General features: G+C 36.7%; 1 protein-coding gene across 1 annotated transcript in view; it reads left to right on the top strand.

Moving 5' to 3' along the window:
• The window catches only part of GFRAL (GDNF family receptor alpha like), a 77,340-nt gene extending 59,389 nt beyond the window's left edge, over positions 1-17,951 (top strand). The window contains exons 8-10 of the mRNA XM_037152081.2: positions 15,322-15,417; positions 15,507-15,576; positions 17,879-17,951. Of these exons, the coding sequence (XP_037007976.2) occupies positions 15,322-15,417; positions 15,507-15,576; positions 17,879-17,951 (239 nt within the window). The remainder of the gene's footprint in view (positions 1-15,321; positions 15,418-15,506; positions 15,577-17,878) is intronic.
• Positions 17,952-18,696: the final 745 nt, after the last annotated feature.

Raw genomic sequence — 18,696 nt, 5'->3', positions numbered from 1 at the left:
GTATTCCTGGCTTAAAGAGCCAAGTCTTCTTGTGACAACAATATAATAGCATCAGATGTATTCCCATAAAACACCATATGTGGGCACTTAATAGTTATTGCCCTGGCACCTGCATGCTGGGCTATCATCTTAAAGGGGGACTCCTTAGAAGAAAGAACATTTGGTACTTAGACAAAATGAGATAGGTGAGCAAGGAATAGACATTTGTTAAGAACCCATTGATAATGACAATTGTTTATCTTCTGTTAGTATTAGGTTGTCTCAAACAATTTGTTAGAGTTCTTTGGTTGGGTTCAAGGAAACCATTTACAGTGTGTCACGAGTCCGTTTTTGTGATATAGCCTTTCCTATAAGTCAGTTGGGCAACTGCTTGGCTCTCTGCCTACACCTTGTGTGCTAGTTGGGCAACCCAGCACACAAGGTGACTGTGCTATTCACTTAGCTTTTAGTGAATGCAGGTTCACTCAAAGTAGAACCTCAACATACATTAATATTCTACTCACACTCTAACAATCTAAGATAAATATACCACACATATAGCAATCAATGGAGAATAAGGAACCTGAGTCCCAAGTCTCAGTGAGCAGGTCCAGGAGACAACACAGTGGGTAAAGGAGCTGTCAGGATTGTGCAAGGAAGGATCTCCAGAGCTAGGTGGGAAGTAGGGCAGAGCCTCTGGCAGCCTATGCGAGATCAGTGTGACACGGAGCAGCACCTTGGTTTGTGGAGCTCAGGTATCTCAGCAGTAATCTGAAGCCTATCTCTGTATACCCCTGAGGGTCATGCACTCCACCCTTCTGGGTCTCTTCATAAGTGTTTTGGCACCCCTGATGGCAAGTGGGGAATTTCCTCAGGAGACTATGTATGGGTGGTGCCACTCTGCAGACACAGCTGTTCCAGTTGAGTGTGCAAATATCTTAGGTGTGTCTTCTTGCCACGTTGTCTAGCATAACCTATGTTAGCATGATACTTCTTGAACCAAAGTGTCATGGCTGACCCATAGCCATCGTGGTTGACATGAGTGACTCCATTTTGTTTTATATACTTTATGCTATCTTGACTGGACAAATGCCATTTTATTGGTCCTGCCCTCCACACAGTATTGCAAACATCAGTATATTTTCTCAAACTCAAAATTATAATAATGCTCCCACAGCACACTGATATCTAGTAAACTCTGAGAATGGGTACAACATAACTTTTGTTCTCACCTATTACTCTGGAATGCATTTATTTTGCTCCTGTGGTACAAATTACAGTAAACAAATTGCTTTCAAACTAGGTAAAAGAATGCAGAGTGGATGCTTTGGAGGGTAGAGTGTGTACTTGATGATGTTTTGAAAGTACCTCTATGACAGACTATTCCTCATCTCTTTCTCTTCTGCCAGCTTCTAGCTTAGGGCTGAGTGGCTTTCTTTGGTCACCACTGAGGCTGGAGACTGAGAACTCCCAATTCCAAATATGCTTTGAGTTTGCCAGACCTTTAGGACAGATGTTTCATTATTGCACTAGCCCCTGCATTGGTGGCCAGACACTCACTGTCAGTATGTGAAAGAGACTTTCAAAACAACCCAACTGCAGAAAAAGGCCAGAGCTCACTAGTTTCTGATTGTATGTCTGTTTTCGTTGGGAGTCCAGGCAACCTGAAAGGTGGGGAACTATATAAATCAGGCAACTTATCTTAGTGATATACTGCTGTGTGTCACTGGGGTCTGGGTAGGAAGATGCAGATGTTGACATTTTACGTTTCCATGCCAGCCATGAGTCACTACCTGCATCTCTATCCACCCGCTCCCTGGTGTAACAGACAGCCTGCAATGTACAATGGCATTTTGTTTAAAGTACATATGGTAGTTATTACATTGGAAATGTACACTAAGCATATGTCTACAACCCTAATTGTGCCTTCCAACACTTCTACACGGCTGCTTTGACCCAGTCAATTTCTCTCACTGTTCTTTGGCCCAAACTTCCATTCCAGCACCCCTCTACTACAATGGAAATATTGTTGCTTTTAATTGTTTTTGTTCTTTTAATACTGCCAGGTAGCTGAAAGGAAAATTCTGAGGAAGAAAGATCTCTTACCAATCTAAATAAAGTTTTCTCTCATGGTTAAAACTGGCTTCAGAGTTACTCTCCCATGTCTGGTTATTCTCCTCCAGTTATTGATTTTTTCATAAGTCTTCCTCTACTAAATATAACTCACTGACTTCTTCTCGCTTTCTCATTAAGAACTTGTATTCCACCCTGACACGTGTGGCTCAGTGGGTTTGGAGTTGTCCCACAAATTGTAAGGTCACTAGTTTGATTTCTGATCAGGGCACATGCCTGGGATGTGGGCCAGGTCCTCAGTTGGGGGCACACAGAAGCATCTAATCAATATTTCTCTCAGACATCAATGTTTTTCTCCCTCTTTTTTGCCCTCTCTTCCCCTCTCTCTAAAAATAAATAAACAAAATAAAAAAAAAACTGGTATTCCATTAGCCTACTATAATGTGGTTTGAGATCTAGTTTCTCTCTCTTTCACCTTCAAAATCATGGATTTTTCAATTCTTTACCAGTAGTTCTCCACCTCAATCATGCATCGAGAGGGTCTAGACAGCTTTTTGAAACTATGAAGTCCAGTATTCTATCCAGACTTATCCCTTGACACTGTTAAGTCAGCTCGAGGCCTCTTCATTGTTAATGCTGCATAGTTGATGCTGAGATGCAACCACAATCAAACATACTTCTCTAATTTAAAAATATTCATAGCTTCTAGTGCATGTCTATCTTCTAAAATATATTTTATGTTTTATCTCATTTAATTCTCATAATAAGGCAATAAATATTCTCATTTAATATAGTAGGAAACTGGGGCACAGGGGAGTCATTTTGCTGAGGTTTTTGTCTGTTTAAAGTACTTCAGGTCATACATTTAGCAAATTTTAGAATGAGGACTTCAATCTGTGTCTTGAAGCCAAAGCCTGGCCTGATTCGACTCTGTCATACTACTCACTTCATTCTGCTGACTCATTTCACTCTATTTACTCACTAACTTTTTTGTTTCTAATTCTTTTTATTTATTTTTAAATATTTTTATTTAATTGTTGTTCAAGTACAGTTTTCTGTCTTGTACTCCCATCCCAGCCCACCCCCTATGTCTTTGTGGGTTTATTTAAAGTGACAAAACACCTGTAAAATTCATATCTTCAATGGTCTAATTAATATCTTGTATTATAAGTAATGTAACCTAGAGGTGTTTGAATAAAAATAAAGTATCCCTAATTAACTGGGATATAATTTAAATCCCAGAAGAGATAATGATGTTGAATCCCATTCTTTTGACAATAACATGAAGTTAACACTTACAAGGAGAGACAACGAGTGCATATCCCACAGCCCAGCATTTTCCCCCAAAGCGGGAGAGCATTGCCATCACCTTTCTCAAGTTTACTCTTTTCCTTTCTCACCTTTATTAGCCTTCTTTCACTTTTTTTCTTCTTCCTCTACCTACGATTCAATCGGCCTCTAAGAGAAGAGAAAAGATAGAGCTAATATTTATTAAGCACCTACCATATGTCAATAATTTTCATCTGTGGTATATTATTATCTCTGAATTACTTTGCTTTTCTGGGTCATGCAGTTACACTCTGCAAACTTCAGTGGCTTGATTTCTAGGTCGTGGCACATGGAGGCAGCTGTGGGTTGTGACGGCTGAGTTCCTGTGATGCCTTTCTAAACTCAGGCTCGTGGCCTCACTGCTATTTGGACAATACCACATTTATGGCAGAGATTAAAAAAAAGGAGCAATGGAATAGCTCTTAAGCTTCTGCTTGAATGTAACATACATCATTGCTGATCATGTTTTTAAAATATTTTATTTATTTGTATTTATTTACCTAGAGAGAGGGGAAGGTAGAGAGAAAGAGAGGGAGAGAAACATCAATGTGAGAGAGAAACATCAATGATTTGCCTCACATGGACCCCAACCATGGACCAGGCCCACAACTCAGGCATGTGTCCTAACCAGGAACTGGTGATCTTTTGCTTCGCAGGAGGATGGTCAACCAACTGAGCCATGCCAGTTAGGTGGTTGATCACATTTTTTAATAACTCAAGTCAAGGTCAAGCTCAATGTCAGTGGGGCAGTATATGTACTTCTCCCACCAAAATGGGTGCTCTAAGTTATATGACATTGGTGATGGGTATATAATTCATTACAGTGAAAGAGGAGTGAATTCTTGTGCAAAATAATACAATCTATCTCAATTCCCCTTCTACATATGAGATGAATGAGACTCAGAGTTTGAATTGGCTTGTGCAAGGCTATTATAGCTAATGAATGATACAGCTAATATGATGATAGAGTTCTTTCTGATTCTAAAGCCAGTGTTCTCTCTGACCATTCTGGTTGAAAAGTGGGGAGAAGGACACTGTAGTTCTCTCTTCTATTATTACATCTTTCATGCCAAAGCTGTTCTAAAACATCATGCTGCATCAAGAGCCTGGGTCTTCTAATTTAACTCTTTGTATTCAATATCAAATAATACTCTATATAATATTTATTAATGATATAATTTATTGATCACTTACTTTGTGCCAAAACATTGTTCCAAAGTCTCTGTATATTGTCATATTTAATTTTTAAGTGGTAGGCATTATTCCATTGTAAAGATGAGGGAACAGAGTCTCACTAAGTAGCCTAAGGTGGTGAGGCAGAGCTGGTTTTTAATCCATCTTTGATTCACAGTCCTGTGTTATTATGGTCCATACCATTCTGCTTTTCAACAAAATCTCTGTTTTAAATATACCCTTACACTTTCTCTGTTCTCTGCTCTGGATTCCACCACCTGCTTTTCTTATACCTAAACTGCTACTGTAGCTTCCCAGTTAGATCTCCCCACCAAACCAGCCTAACCTTGACTGGACTAATTCTAGAATTGTGCCTTGACCTTGTTGTTTCTATATGCAAAAGATAGTTCTAGCTTGCTTTGGGTCCTATTTCCATCCTTCCCACAACTAAACTCCTTTCCAAAGACTCAACTAAACTCTGATTTCCAAGAACACCCAGAATACATACCAGCCTTATTTCCCACCGGTCCTCAAAGGTGTAACTTTCCCTTAATTGTACCTCATTTATTCCCACCTCACTTTATTCACAATCCTCCCCTTACCCAAAATTAAATTGAGAACTTTGTGATAGCAGGACCATGTATTATCCTACAAATATGCTCCATGTTGACTGTCATAGTGTTAGCTTTGAAGTAAGAAGGGATTACTTAACTGGAACTTCTGTATTTGGGTCCAAGTGAGGTGGTTTCTGTCATGTGGTCCTGTGGGCTTTTACAGGTGATTAAGTAGAAATGATCCATGAACTCCTCTAGTTCTGCTGGAATAGCTCACCAAAGTAGAAGGAAAAATTTAAATTTACCATATTTCATAAGGACAAGTTAAGAAATTGAAGAATCGAAGATTACCTAGCAGCAAATATGGAATTAATGTTGTATCATGCCAGCCTCTCCAAGGGGCAACAAGAGTAGCATTGGGAAGTCAGGAACCTTGAGCCAGGAACACTTGTTTGACTTCCAGGGATAGAGAACAAGAAAAATTATGGTGTTAGGTCCTCGAGAATGTGTGTTAGTAGAGAAAAATATTATGAATTAATGCATACATTTACAGACATGAAATACTGTTAGTATTATGTTTTCTTTCTGTTGCCTGAAGAATCTTCAATAAATATCTTATGCCCACCCAAAATATATAAATATTTGTCTGAAGATCACCTTTGTCCCAACTTTTTTATGGACTCCCAGATATATTACATGGAGAAAATAAACTTAGGTAAAGTATTCCCCTCACTGTAGAAAAAAATACCTAGAAAGAAAATGTATATAACTTACTTTGTTTAATGTAGAATTTTTAGTCATTTACTTATGGGACATTTTATTTATCTAACACATAAAAGTATTCTACAGAATTAGTATTTTATGGGACACAGTTTAGAAAATTTTGCTTTTTCCAATAAACGTTGAATTTATTGTGTCCACTTAGATATCTCCTAATGTAATGATGAAAATGCTCACTCTTTTCCCATCAGCAAAAAAAAAAACAAAACAAACAAAAAAAAAACACTCTTAGAATTACTGACCAGGAAAAGATTCTTAACACATTTTCATGGATTGAGTAACATATCTATTGCAGTAGGGGCATTGAATTTATATTTTAAGAAATGGTGATAACATGTGCAAAGTATGGGATTTAGGTGACAACCCTTGGCCGATGTCAGTTAAAGATGAGAAAGACCAGCATAGAATCATATACTGCACAGTGTATGTCACTGCACAGTGACAGATGTGCTATTTCAAGTGTGAAAGTTGCTAATATATACTTTTTGACTATTAGATCATTGAACAGCCATGACATTGTAGTAGCCATATTATACTGTAAATTAGATAGTTATGGTCTCAATTCTCAAGAAGGTTACTGTCTAAGGAGAATTCACAACATGTATCTTACTTTTATATTCAGCTTTTGCCTGAAATTTGTGTACAGGAGTTTCTGAATTAGCTTATCATTCCAAATGAGTACGGAGGCTTTCCAAGATGTATTCCTTTCCTTTATTTCTCTAACTCTCTTTTCCCTGGTGTTATTAGTCAGCCTTGAAAAAATTGCATAAGCCAGACAGGTAAAGTCTTACATATTTCCAAAATGGTAGACATTAGTAAATCATTCAATTCCAAATGGAGACATCAGAAAGCTATTTAGAGACAATTAATATTATTGTTACATACACTTTTTCATAAAAATTCTGTATGTTAAAAACTTCTATATATATAAAATATAAGTGTATAAAATTGATAAAATATAGTGTAAAATATTCCAATTCTTATCTTACATTTGTCTTATAGCAAGCCCTCCTAGTACTTGCATAATACAATTCAAGGTAAAAATGACTTCAATTTTGGGAATATATTTTTCCTATTAAACTTATTCCAGACATAGGCAGTTTCAAACAGCAGGGTTATTTTTATCTAAGACTCAGGTTATATTAATGTAGACCTAGATTCTAGCAACCAAAGTTATTGCCAAGTCTGTTTGTAGGCAGTTATACTGATCTTTTGTGCATTATTCTTTGTATGTTCTTTGCCTAATGAATATTTTGGAAAGATTTACATATGGTCCTAACTCTACATCTTCAAAAAGAGCAAATGATTTCAGTATTATATTCTAAGATAATCCACCTTAAAAACAGCAGCATTCATTTTTTTATATTTCTGTTAAATGTCAGAGTTAAAGTGGCTGAGTTGTTTTTTAAATATATTTTATTGATTATGCCATTACAGTTCTATTCCCCCCTTAATTCCCCTCCACCCTGCACACCCCTCCCCCACCATTCCCCCCTTTTGTTTACGACCACGTGTCTCAAGTTCTTTAGATTCAATATTTCCCCTACTATTCTTGCCCTCCCCCTATCTATTTTATACCTACCATCTATGCTACTTATTTTCTGTACCTTCTCCCCCCTTCTCCTTCTCCCACTCCCCTGTTGCTAACCCTCCATGTGATCTTCATTTCTATGGTTCTACTCCTGATCTAGCTGTCCTCTTAGTTTGCTTTTGTTTTAGGTGTGGTTCTTAATAACTGTGAGTTTGCTGTCCTTTCACTGTTCATCTTTTTTATCTTCTTTTTCTTAAGTAAGTCCCTTTAACATTTCATATAATAAGGGCTTGGTGATGATGAACTCCTTGAATTTGATCTTATCTGAGAAGCACTTTATCTGTCCTTCCATTTTAAATGAAAGCTTTGCTGGATAGAGCAATCTTGGATGTAGGTCTTTGGAGTTCATGACTTGGAATACTTCTTTCCAGCCCCTTCTTGCCTGTAAGATCTCTTTTGAGAAATCCACTGACAGTCTGATGGGAACTCCTTTGTAGGTGACTGTCTCCTTATCTCTTGCTGCTTCTAGAATTCTCTGCTTCATTTTAATCTTGTCTAATGCAATGATGATGTGCATTGGTGTGTTCCTTCTTGGGTCCAACTTCTTTGGGACTCTCTGAGCTTCCTGGATTTCCTGGAAGTCTATTTCCTTTGCCAGATTGGGGAAGTTCTCCTTTATTATTTGTTCAAATAAGTTTTCCACTTGTGGCTGTTCCTCTTCCCCTTCTGGTACCCCTATAATTCTGATGTTGAAACGTTTAAAGAGGTCCTGGAGGTTCCTAAGCCTCTCCTCATTTTTCTGAATTCTTGTTTCTACATTCTTTTCTGTTTGGTCATTTTTTTCCTCTTTCTGGTTCACTCCTTTGATTTGAATCTCAGTTTCCTTTCCATTACTATTAGTTTCCTGTGCATTTCCATTCGTTTCAATTAGTTTAGCCTTCATCTGTTCCTCTAATTTGTGACTAAAATCAACCAGTTCTGTGAGCATCCTGATCACCAGTGTTTTGAACTGTGCATCTGAAAGTTTGGCCGTTTCTTTATTGCTTAGATTTATTGGCTCTGGGGCTCTGAGTTGTTCTTGAGCCATGTTTTGATCTGTTCCTGCCTGTTACGTATGAGGAGGCGTTCACCAGGGCAGGGCCACCCAGGTCTCTGGTTTGTGACCCTGTATGTGGGGGCGGGTCTGAGAGAGGCCACCCAGGTCCCTGGTTTGTGACGCTGTATGTGGGGGTGGGGTCAGAGAGGGACAATGGCAGTCTCCTCTGCCACTTTCCACCAGTGGGGCCTGCACGGTCTGTCTCACCGGTCGCTCCTTCACCAGTTTATCTGCACTCGAATGTGTGACTGTGGTCAGTCCTCAGTGTGTCCCCTGCCTTGTGCCCTCAGTGGGTCTGCCCACTACTCCACACCTGGGATCTACCCACAGCTGCTTGCGTGCCTGGGTTGCACACCTGGGTCGGTCCAGTGGATCTTTCCTGCCTGACCCCGCTCTGCTGCTGGCTCTTCCCCTCTTACTGGTTTGGCTGAAGGGTTTGTTGTTGTCAGACTTCCGTATAGTTCAATTTTCTGTGGTTTGACTGTGTTTTTGTTGCTAAAACTTTGTTGTTTTAAAACTTGGTTGTGTGAGAAGGTACAGTGCTTCCACCTACGCCTCCATCTTGGTGGAAGTCTTGAGTTGTTTGATTACATTGGAAATGATGGACATATTTCAGAGGTGCATATGAGTTGAACTATCTTATGGGTATAGCGAGGCATTTCAGATGCTTTAGTTATTGATTTTATGTCACCTCTTTTACTGTGACTTTCAGCAACAGAAACATATACAATCATGAATATTCACAATCATATACTACTATTAAATGCTTTTTAGTGTACAACACCTTCAAAAAAGTGGTTTCTATTATTTTTCAAATGTATTTCCTAAGCCAATTTTCTACCACATTAAAAAAAACCTGAAGGTATTTTACTTTTTTTGTGGTATTACTTTATATAAAATTGGTAGGAGATTTTGCTTCAGTATTTACCAACTCTGTGATCTTGGAAGGACTATTCTAAGTCTGAGATTCTTTGTTAAGTTGAGCTGAAAATTCTTCCCATCTGCATACTTATTATAAAATTAAAGAGTGTTTGTCCAAGTACCTTGTAAATGTATAGAGGTAAAGCATTTTGTTTGTTGTATGCATATATATATTGGGTTGGCCAAAAAGGCTGTATGGTTTTAGAATAAGAGACATATTTTTAATTTTACCAATAATGTTATTGATTTGGATACTTTGAGTATGTCAGCTATTTCCCACATAGTATAACATTCATTGTTCTCAGTTAATATCTCAAATTTATCACTATCAACTTCAGCTGATATACCCAACTGGGGAGCATCTTCCAGGGAGAAATCTCCAACACAAAACTTTGCAAACCACTTTTGACACATTTGATCAGTCACAGCACCTTTTCCATTCACTGCAAAAATCTTTTTTTTTTTGCATTTCAGTTGTGTTTTTACCTTTCTTGAAATAATAAAGCATAATATGCCAAAAAATGTTGTATATTTTCTTCCATCTTCAATATTAAAATGGCTATACAAAAATTTACCAATTTTGATTTCTTTAAATGCACACTGATATGACAGCTGTCACAATACAATCTAATAAAATTATTTAAATGAAATTAAAGACAAAAACTTTTTGGCCAACCCAATAAATGCATTTCTCTCTTCCATTCTGTAGACATATGTAAGATATATATACAAATATATAAGTATACAAATAGTCATATATATACAAATGTATATTCACCCTGCAGCATCAGCATCATCTGCTTTATCCCAGACCTATTAAATTAAAATTGGCATTTTAAGATAAACAAGATTCACGTTATAGTTTGAAATCACTGAATTATGTAATACACTCATAGTGTGATCTCTCTCTCTCTCTCTCACTCTTTCTCTTTTTCTCCACAAACACACACGTACACGAAGCAGCCAGAGAGCTAGGCAGTGATACCAAAAAAAGTAGATTTATTATTCTGAGTTGACAAAAGAGCAATCTAGAAATTTTCTATTTTTATTAGAACTGACCATCCGTTGTAGTGGAAATGTATAAAGGTATTAAATAGCTCATCGCAGGAATGGTAATGACTATCTGTCAAGAATAAAGCAGAATGGACCATTACAATGAAAGTTTAAATTAGATTATCTAAGAAGTGTCAGCCAGTCTTGTAATTCTACTATGCATACACACTTTGTATTTATAGATGTACGCATATGCTCTAACTGGGAATATTCTATTACTATTTTCTATCAATATCTTTAGATATGTTTGAGCCCAAAGCTACATGTTTAATTCCAAGATTTAAAATTATTGCCTTCTAAAACCATAATACTTTATTGCTCTAATCTAGTGTTAGTTGTCAGAAATAGCATAATTTGCATGCCCATCGCCACCTCAATGACTATTTCATTGTTTGCAGAAACTACTAAGGAGAATGTAGAACATTTAGGAGATTTTATTAGTGCAGTTGAAACTCACTATAATCACCAAGCGTATCTACTAGACATGTGAACAACACTGTCATTCAACCGAGGGTCAAAGAGCAGTTGCCAGCCTTGCCAGTAGATGTTCCTAGACTTAGAATGGTGTTTGTTTCAACAAACCCATCATAAAGTAAAAATGTCATAAGTTGAAGATGCATTTGACACTCCTTACTTACCAAACCCCATAGCTTAGCCTCACCTACTTTAAGCGTGTTCAGAACACTGATTAGCCCACAGTTGGGCAAAACCCTTTCCCTGCCACTGCCCAGTTCACTAGCCCAGGCAAAGATCAAAATTCAAACTACAGTTTCTACTAAACCTCTGTCACTTTGGCACCTTTGTAAAGTAAAAAAAAAAACTTAAGTCAAACCATCATAAGCCAGGGACCATCTGTATAGTTATTTATGAACCCTAAGCTTTTTGGCTCAGGTCAAAAGATCAAGACAAATGTTCTGGCGTGTATACTTCCTCATTGATGTGTTGTTGTTGTTCCTTACTTTTTTTTGCCTATAGAAAGCTGCCTATATTTGATGCCTGCAGCTTGATGAGTTTGCAGACAAGTACACACAATGAAACCATCACCATAATCTATACCCAAAACATATATGTTTCCTCCAAAAGTTCTCCTTCCATCCTCTTCATTATTTGTGTGTGTGATAAGAACAATTAAAATGAGATCTACCCTCTCAGAAAAATGTTAAGGGTACAATTCAGTATTGCTAACAATAGACACCACAGCATACAGCACATGTCTAGGACTTGTGCGCCCTGCAGGACTGAAACTTTGCACTTCTGACCAATACCTCCAAGTTTCCCCTTCCTGCAACCCCTGACTGGCAACCACCATGGGTTCTGCCACAGTGTAGAAAGTAGACCTAAGACGTGTTTTTATCTTTATTGAAGATTGCGAACCTGCCTTATCGGCACAGATCATGATTGTCTAGGATAAGTGTATTTGTTAGCAGGTTTAGTTTTATAACGTAAGCGTTAGTGGCAATGGTATTATATTCCCATTATCTGTGTGGAGACCTTGGCTTATCGCATTACTAATGTGGTTTTTTTTTTCAGACTTAAAGAATGCTTATGTATTTTTCTTTTTTCCCAACATCAGTCCTTCTGAGATCCATTTTAAGATGGGGGCTTTCAGACAACGATGATCAAAAGACTCCATGTTATATGCAGTTTCACCCCTGATTATTAGATGAAATAATTCAAAACTCATTTTCTATTTGGGAATTTGTATATCTTCAGAGAGGACAATATTTGACAAATTAGAAATTTAATATATTAAGTCTGGTAAACAGCACCAACCCTTGGATATGCAAAAAGGTCATTCTTGGTTTTCACTCTCACTAAGCTATTGCCCAGTATTGTTGCTCTTATATTTAACCATGAAAAGAAAGGCAAAAAATAACAGTAATAACAATGTCACATGATACATTAACCATTAAAAAACAGCTACAGAATTTTTCTCACTTATTCTATGAAAATATTTCTTCTAAACAAAATCTTCCAGGTTGTGTTTTAATTAAAATTTTAATTGGAGGTTTATACACTTTCAGTTTGTGGTATGTTTAATGTCCATTTCAAGAATTCTGACATCTATTTTTAAAACACTATTTCATATATTATCTACCACATTGTGTACATTGCACTTACCACTTCATATAAATTATACAAAGTAGAATTTTAGTCTCCATCAGCCACTTCGGCACAAGGACTTTGGAAGAAAAGCATAGAAATAATCACATCTCTGCAGCTCATTTGGGGAGAATACTATTTAAATTTGTTCTTAATGTACGGCTGAAATTAATCTTGATTTCCCGTCAAATGTACAGGGATTTTACAATGTAGTTCATAATAGTGTTTAATTCCTCTAGGGAACGAGTCAAGATAAACAAGTCACTGACAGTGTTTATCTATAAATATAGCAGATGGTGTGGGGCTGAGGTGGGTTATTAACTCTGCCGACTTTAATTTCATAGTTATAAAACATTGTAAACCTCACTGTTTATAAAAGGCCGGGAAGAATCTCCAATGGGCTTCAGTAGCCAAGAAACCCTCTGTAACATTAATCTCACTAACTGATATTTGGTATCCTCCTAGGGTGCAATATTGAAGATTGCGGAGTGATTGCTAGACACATTAAAATTTTCACTGGGATCATTAGCTAGCATTTCTGTCATTGATCTATTATAACCTTGTTAATGAGTTCCATGTGAGCTAAATTTAGTGAATGCGATGATTCTTTCTAAACTTTGCTAGGTGAATGTTTAACAATTACTTTAGGCAGTTATAGAGCGAAAGGGTAGTATAATTTGTCAAAATAATACTTTTTTCTTATGCAAAGGTAAATCATGATATCTAACTAGACCAAATGTACTTAGAGGTAAAACTTCAAAAAGAAAATGATAGCCTCACTTGAATAATCAATGTACATTAAATGCATTTACATGTAGGCTATGAACCTGACAAAATGCCACTGAATTAAAAAGAAGCAAAATAATTTTTCCTTTATTTTAAAATTTTATTTAAACATAATATTGTATTATAATAATTTATTTCACTAAATATTTGTATGTTCAATTTGAATAAAATTAATTCTTTCAAAAGGGACCACTATTATAAAAAGTAGTATTATTGGAAACAGCTGAACTTTTTCATTTCAACGTTATAGTGAATAACAAAATATATTTTGTAACCACAATAATGAAAATTTCCCACAAGCTCTACCTCTGTTACTTTTACATTTAAAAGAAGTTGATTTTTTTTTTTTTTAGTTTTAAGAAGGCCCAACTTCTACAAATATTACATGATAACCCAATTTGTGAGTTGGGGATTAAAAAATCTTGAACTAAAAATGTCTTAACTGTATTGAGTTTAGACTCCTTGAGAATGGGTTTTTAATGACAAGATCCTCATTACTTTTTTAGCTTTTATATTAGGCTGCTTCTTCTGGATGCAGGGGGTGGTGGGGGGCTTCGGTTATTCATCTGAAACTGACCGTCCTGTGCTTTCATCTGATTATCCTTAGTATCAAACCTTGGTAATTAGGGTAATAGGGATAATCCTTAACCCCAGGCTTATCAAACCTTGGCTTCCAAGGAGCTGGCTTCGGAACAGCAGCAGGCCTGGGCAGAGAGAGAACTAATGGGGACTGTCAGGAATAGAGCTTTCCACCCTCTTCCTCAGACCCTGCTGTCACCGGTTGTCATGGGACATATTATCCTGCTACTTGATATACTCATTTCTGCAAAAAAACTGACTACTCATACTTGGACTTCTAAGTCCCCAAATGCATAAGGCACCTGAAACAAGACAGGAAAGCCTCCATCAAGTGAAGACTTTACCTTATTTTTCTTAAGCCCCCAAATTCCCCTGGATCACTGTCATCAGAGAAATTGGTTTTGGGGTTATTGGTATGTTTGGCAATATTTGTGTGGAACTGAATCAAAACTAAAGGTGGTTTCACTTCAGAGTTATTAGTAAAAATCACCTGAAAATAGATCTATTGATTAATTTTAAGGATCACATCTTTTTGTTTTGTGTTTTGTGAAGCGAAGTGAAACTTTGTTTTGCAAACGTGGCCATAAAGACTAGGGTCACGGAGTGGTCAAGAGGAGCCGGTAAGTGAGATAAAACCAGTAGCATCAATAGAGGCTGAAGGGGTTAAAAGGGGGAAACAGAATACAGGGAATAAGTAAATCTGTATGTTGAAATGTCTGAGCAGAGGGGTGAACACAGTGGCGGGTTTAAGGATTCTCCTTTGTAAAAATTCATAAGTAGGGCCCTGGCTGGTGTAGCTCAGTGGATTGAGCTCGGGCCTGCGAACCAGACAATCGTGGTTCGATTCCCAGTCAGGGCACATGCCTGGGTCGCAGGCCAGTTCCCAGCAGGGGATGCGCAAAGGCCAACCATACATTGACGTTTCTCTCCCTTTCTCCTTCCCTTCCCCTCTAAAGATAAATAAATAAATTTTTAAAAAAATTCGTAAATACAATGGGTCTCAGGGAAATGACATATCATTAAAAGTACATTAAAACAATCACCCTCGTAAAGAAGGAATCCCTTTTTATATCCCAATAACAGCCTAAAGTTACTATTTTTTCTCCTTGTCTATATGAATATTTTATAAAATGTGATATGGTCTCTAGTCATGCTGTGAAAAAAGTTTCTATAAGGAAATTATCTGATTAAAAGGTGAAAAAAGCTGTCAGAATTTTAGAAAAGTTTACCCTAACCTATTATATTTCATTAAAATAGTATCATAGAAATAAGTTGCTGCCTTAAAAAGCAAATTACAACCCATGGGATAAAAGCTATGCATTACCTTTAAATGCTTTAATCTCATTTTCCTTATTTTCTTTCAGATTATTCAACTCTGTCCAATGTCAAAGGCATTGCATTGCATAAAAGTAAACATACAGAGGAAATAACTCTAAGTGGATTTCATTCCCCCTTCAACAGTCAGTTAAAAATCAAACTTCTGTACTATTCTTTTTATTATTTATTCTCTCGAGAAATCCAGTAACTTTTAAAAATCTTTTGTCTCCAGATGAAGTGATATATGCTGTCGTGTGCATGACAGTCACCTGTGGAATCCTCCTGGTTGCGATCAAGCTGAGGTAACTGGATACCACGCGGAAGGGCTGGGCTGAAGCTGAGTCCGCCCCATTAGAGCGCATTTCGCCGTGGCAGGGCTCACAGAGGGCCTGAGAATGAATGCTTCTCTGTTAAGACCTACTAAATCAACTTTTAATGTGGGCTGGGTCTGTGGAAACAGTACTCTGAGCCTTCATATGGAAGAGAAATATGATCATAGGGGAATTGCATTTTGCAGGCACAGATGTATTGTTCTCCCAATTAAATTGTTATCAGTCTTCTCCTGGTTTTCATACAAAATCCAAGTTGACCTTTGCTGCCTTCCCTATTCAATCACTGGCAGGAATAATCAGTTTACAGAATGGACCTGTTGTGCACTTCATACAGTTTATATTTGCCTAAAGATTTACTCTTCATTCTAATTCCTTACATTCTAATGAATTTTACTCATGTTTCAATATGCAAGCATTAAGGCTTGTATAATTTTGAGGCCTCACAGGGTACCATTAGAAAGATATTACTTCTGCCTGATATTAATCCACTCTTTCCAAATATTTTTTTTTCTTGGCTGCCTTCATTGCTCAAATGCAGTAATGCTCCAGCAGGCTTGTGAGATTTAAGATCAGTAATCTCTAGATTTCTAAATGTCAGGGTTTTAAAACCTTCTACCTATTTATCATCTACAAATTGATGTAAAGTGGTGTGCAGTTGCTTACTTTAATTAAAAAAAATAACCTCATTTAAATATCAGTGATGTTGATTTTCTAATTCATTATACCTATATGTATCTTTGTATATAGTTTATCATAAAGAAACTATATATAAGTGTGTGCATATACATTACATATATACAAACATAAGATACATTTGTCAGTAAGACTCAGCCTAGAGAGTACCAGAGGCAATGGGCATTTCCCTTTTTGTGACACCCACAGGGGGAGACACAGCCAACTACACAACGCATGTGTGCGTGCTGCTCCCAGAAACCTCAGGCTTCACGTCCTGGACACAGTGGCAGATAAATGAGACACTGAAGTGGGGAGGAATATGGCAGTGCCAAGGGGCAGGCACGTAGAGAGTGTATGCTGTGCCCATGAACATTCAGTAACATTTATTTTTAATAGCAATGCCAGCTAAATATATCCATTTGTTTAATCCAACTTCTCTAAACATTTAACTTGATGCTTACCAATACCAATACTAAAACAAACTGCTTTTCCCAATGGCCTTAGAAGTTGTATTTGTATGAGAAGATATTCCTTGGACTCTGAGAGTCCAAGGCCATATAATTAGAGTCAGTTTCAAGAGGGAAATGGCATTTGGAACTTATTCAACTTCCCTTTATTTGGTTTGCAGTATTTGAGAGTTCAGTTACTGGGCCTGTCTGCACATTCCATCACAGACCTATTGTTTCAGAAGAGCACAAATGGTCTTTTGCAAAAATCTTATTTTAATGGTTCTCAATCTTTATTTTTTAGCCTCACATATAATGTATAAAATTCACATCTGTCACTCAGGCCCATGGGTTTTGACAGATGACTGTTGTGCCACAGAAAAACAAGGTGGTGGACATTTAAAATTCCCTGTGCATTGGTGTAACTTTACTGCTCTTCTTGCCTGCAGACACAGGAACATCCCTTACCTGGATGACAGTGAGGGTGGTATAGACAGAAATCTTGAATTTACTCTAATATTTATTTTAAAGAAATCAGTCATATTGTTAAGCATATTACATTTAGTTACAAATCATTTTCCATCCAATTGAAAATCCATCCTCACATGTGATCTGAAAGATCCACACTCAGGGTTAAGTAAATGATGAAAGTAAAAGCAGTCATAGAAAGAAAGAATAAAGCAAAACAGAAGCATCATTAACATGGAAACCTGTGTTCTCCCACCTCTGCAGAGAGATAGTGCCTGCTCGGTGAAAGGGGGCTGAATGCCACTCACCTGTAGTCAGGTCTAATCCACATGAACGCCTTTCTGCAGGGAAGATTGAAATTTTTGTATTTGTTTCATCTCATACTAAGTTAAAACAGCCCTAAATCTTCAAAGAAATTTGTAGAAACCAATACTTTCAAACAAAAAATATTTGAGAAAAGAAAGGACTCTTTTTCTTTTTGAAAATGATTACTTGGAAATCATAGTTCAATTCCAGATACTTCTTAGAAGGACCATAGCATACTCACCTATTGGTTCTTTACATTCAGGAAAATGATTGGTTTCACCTCCAGGCACAGGATCCATCCAACAATATAAGCACACATACATTTATAAAATCTTTAAAATGGCATACTGTTAACTTTTTCTTTTACTTTTATATAGAACCTCCAGAATACCATGTCAAACCAGAGATCCCTCACCAGTCCAAATACCCGGAAGACTCATGGTTCATTAAGAGTCTTGGATCATTAACAATCATTTCCTTTCAAGCGAGTCTTCATAGCCAGTCAACAGAATATCCTGTTCATCATCAATAAAGAAAATGTTGAGATGGATTTAATGATATTGGATCATTAAGTATAACAATGTAAGGTATAATAATATGGCAAGTGTCGATTTATTTTTTCTTAAGAAAATGTTTAAGTATAAATATACAGTATTATTTTTAGGGACCCTGATACAGAATTACAAAATTGCCCTTGAAAGGAAAAAGTGTTACAGTGTTACCTAAATTACACTCTGCATGATTTATTTCATGATACAGTTGAATCCACAGAATGGTTATTAGTTGCATCACAATATGACACAGTTAGCAGGGTTTTTTTTCTGCTCAATTATATAAATTTTCATTAACTCACCAAAAAGAAAATGCTAACTAAAAATTATAGTGTGTTTGTTATTTGTATATCTATTTTCAAATCATTAGCTAAGTTATTAGCATTGACTTTAAACTCCTAAATATATTTGGTTAGATGATTAGTCTTGAAAATCGAAAGTGGTATTTTTGGATTTTTAAAATTTGAATTTTGTTGAACTTTAACTTTTAACTTATCTTTATTTTATACTCAAAGCTTTAAAGCAACTGCTTTGGGTGAAAAATCAGTGTGCATTTCAATGGTAATGCATTTTGTTTATGAACTTAATTTTCTCTATGCTAATTATGAACTTCTGTAATAAAAAGTAACAGTTGTTCCCTTCTA

Source organism: Artibeus jamaicensis, unplaced genomic scaffold (assembly GCF_021234435.1).
Source record: "Artibeus jamaicensis isolate MK-2021 breed Jamaican fruit bat unplaced genomic scaffold, CSHL_Jam_final contig_484, whole genome shotgun sequence".
Classification (NCBI taxonomy): Eukaryota; Metazoa; Chordata; class Mammalia; order Chiroptera; family Phyllostomidae; genus Artibeus; species Artibeus jamaicensis.
The sequence above is the reverse complement of the archived record's forward strand: the minus strand, read 5'-3'. Positions and strand labels throughout refer to the sequence as shown.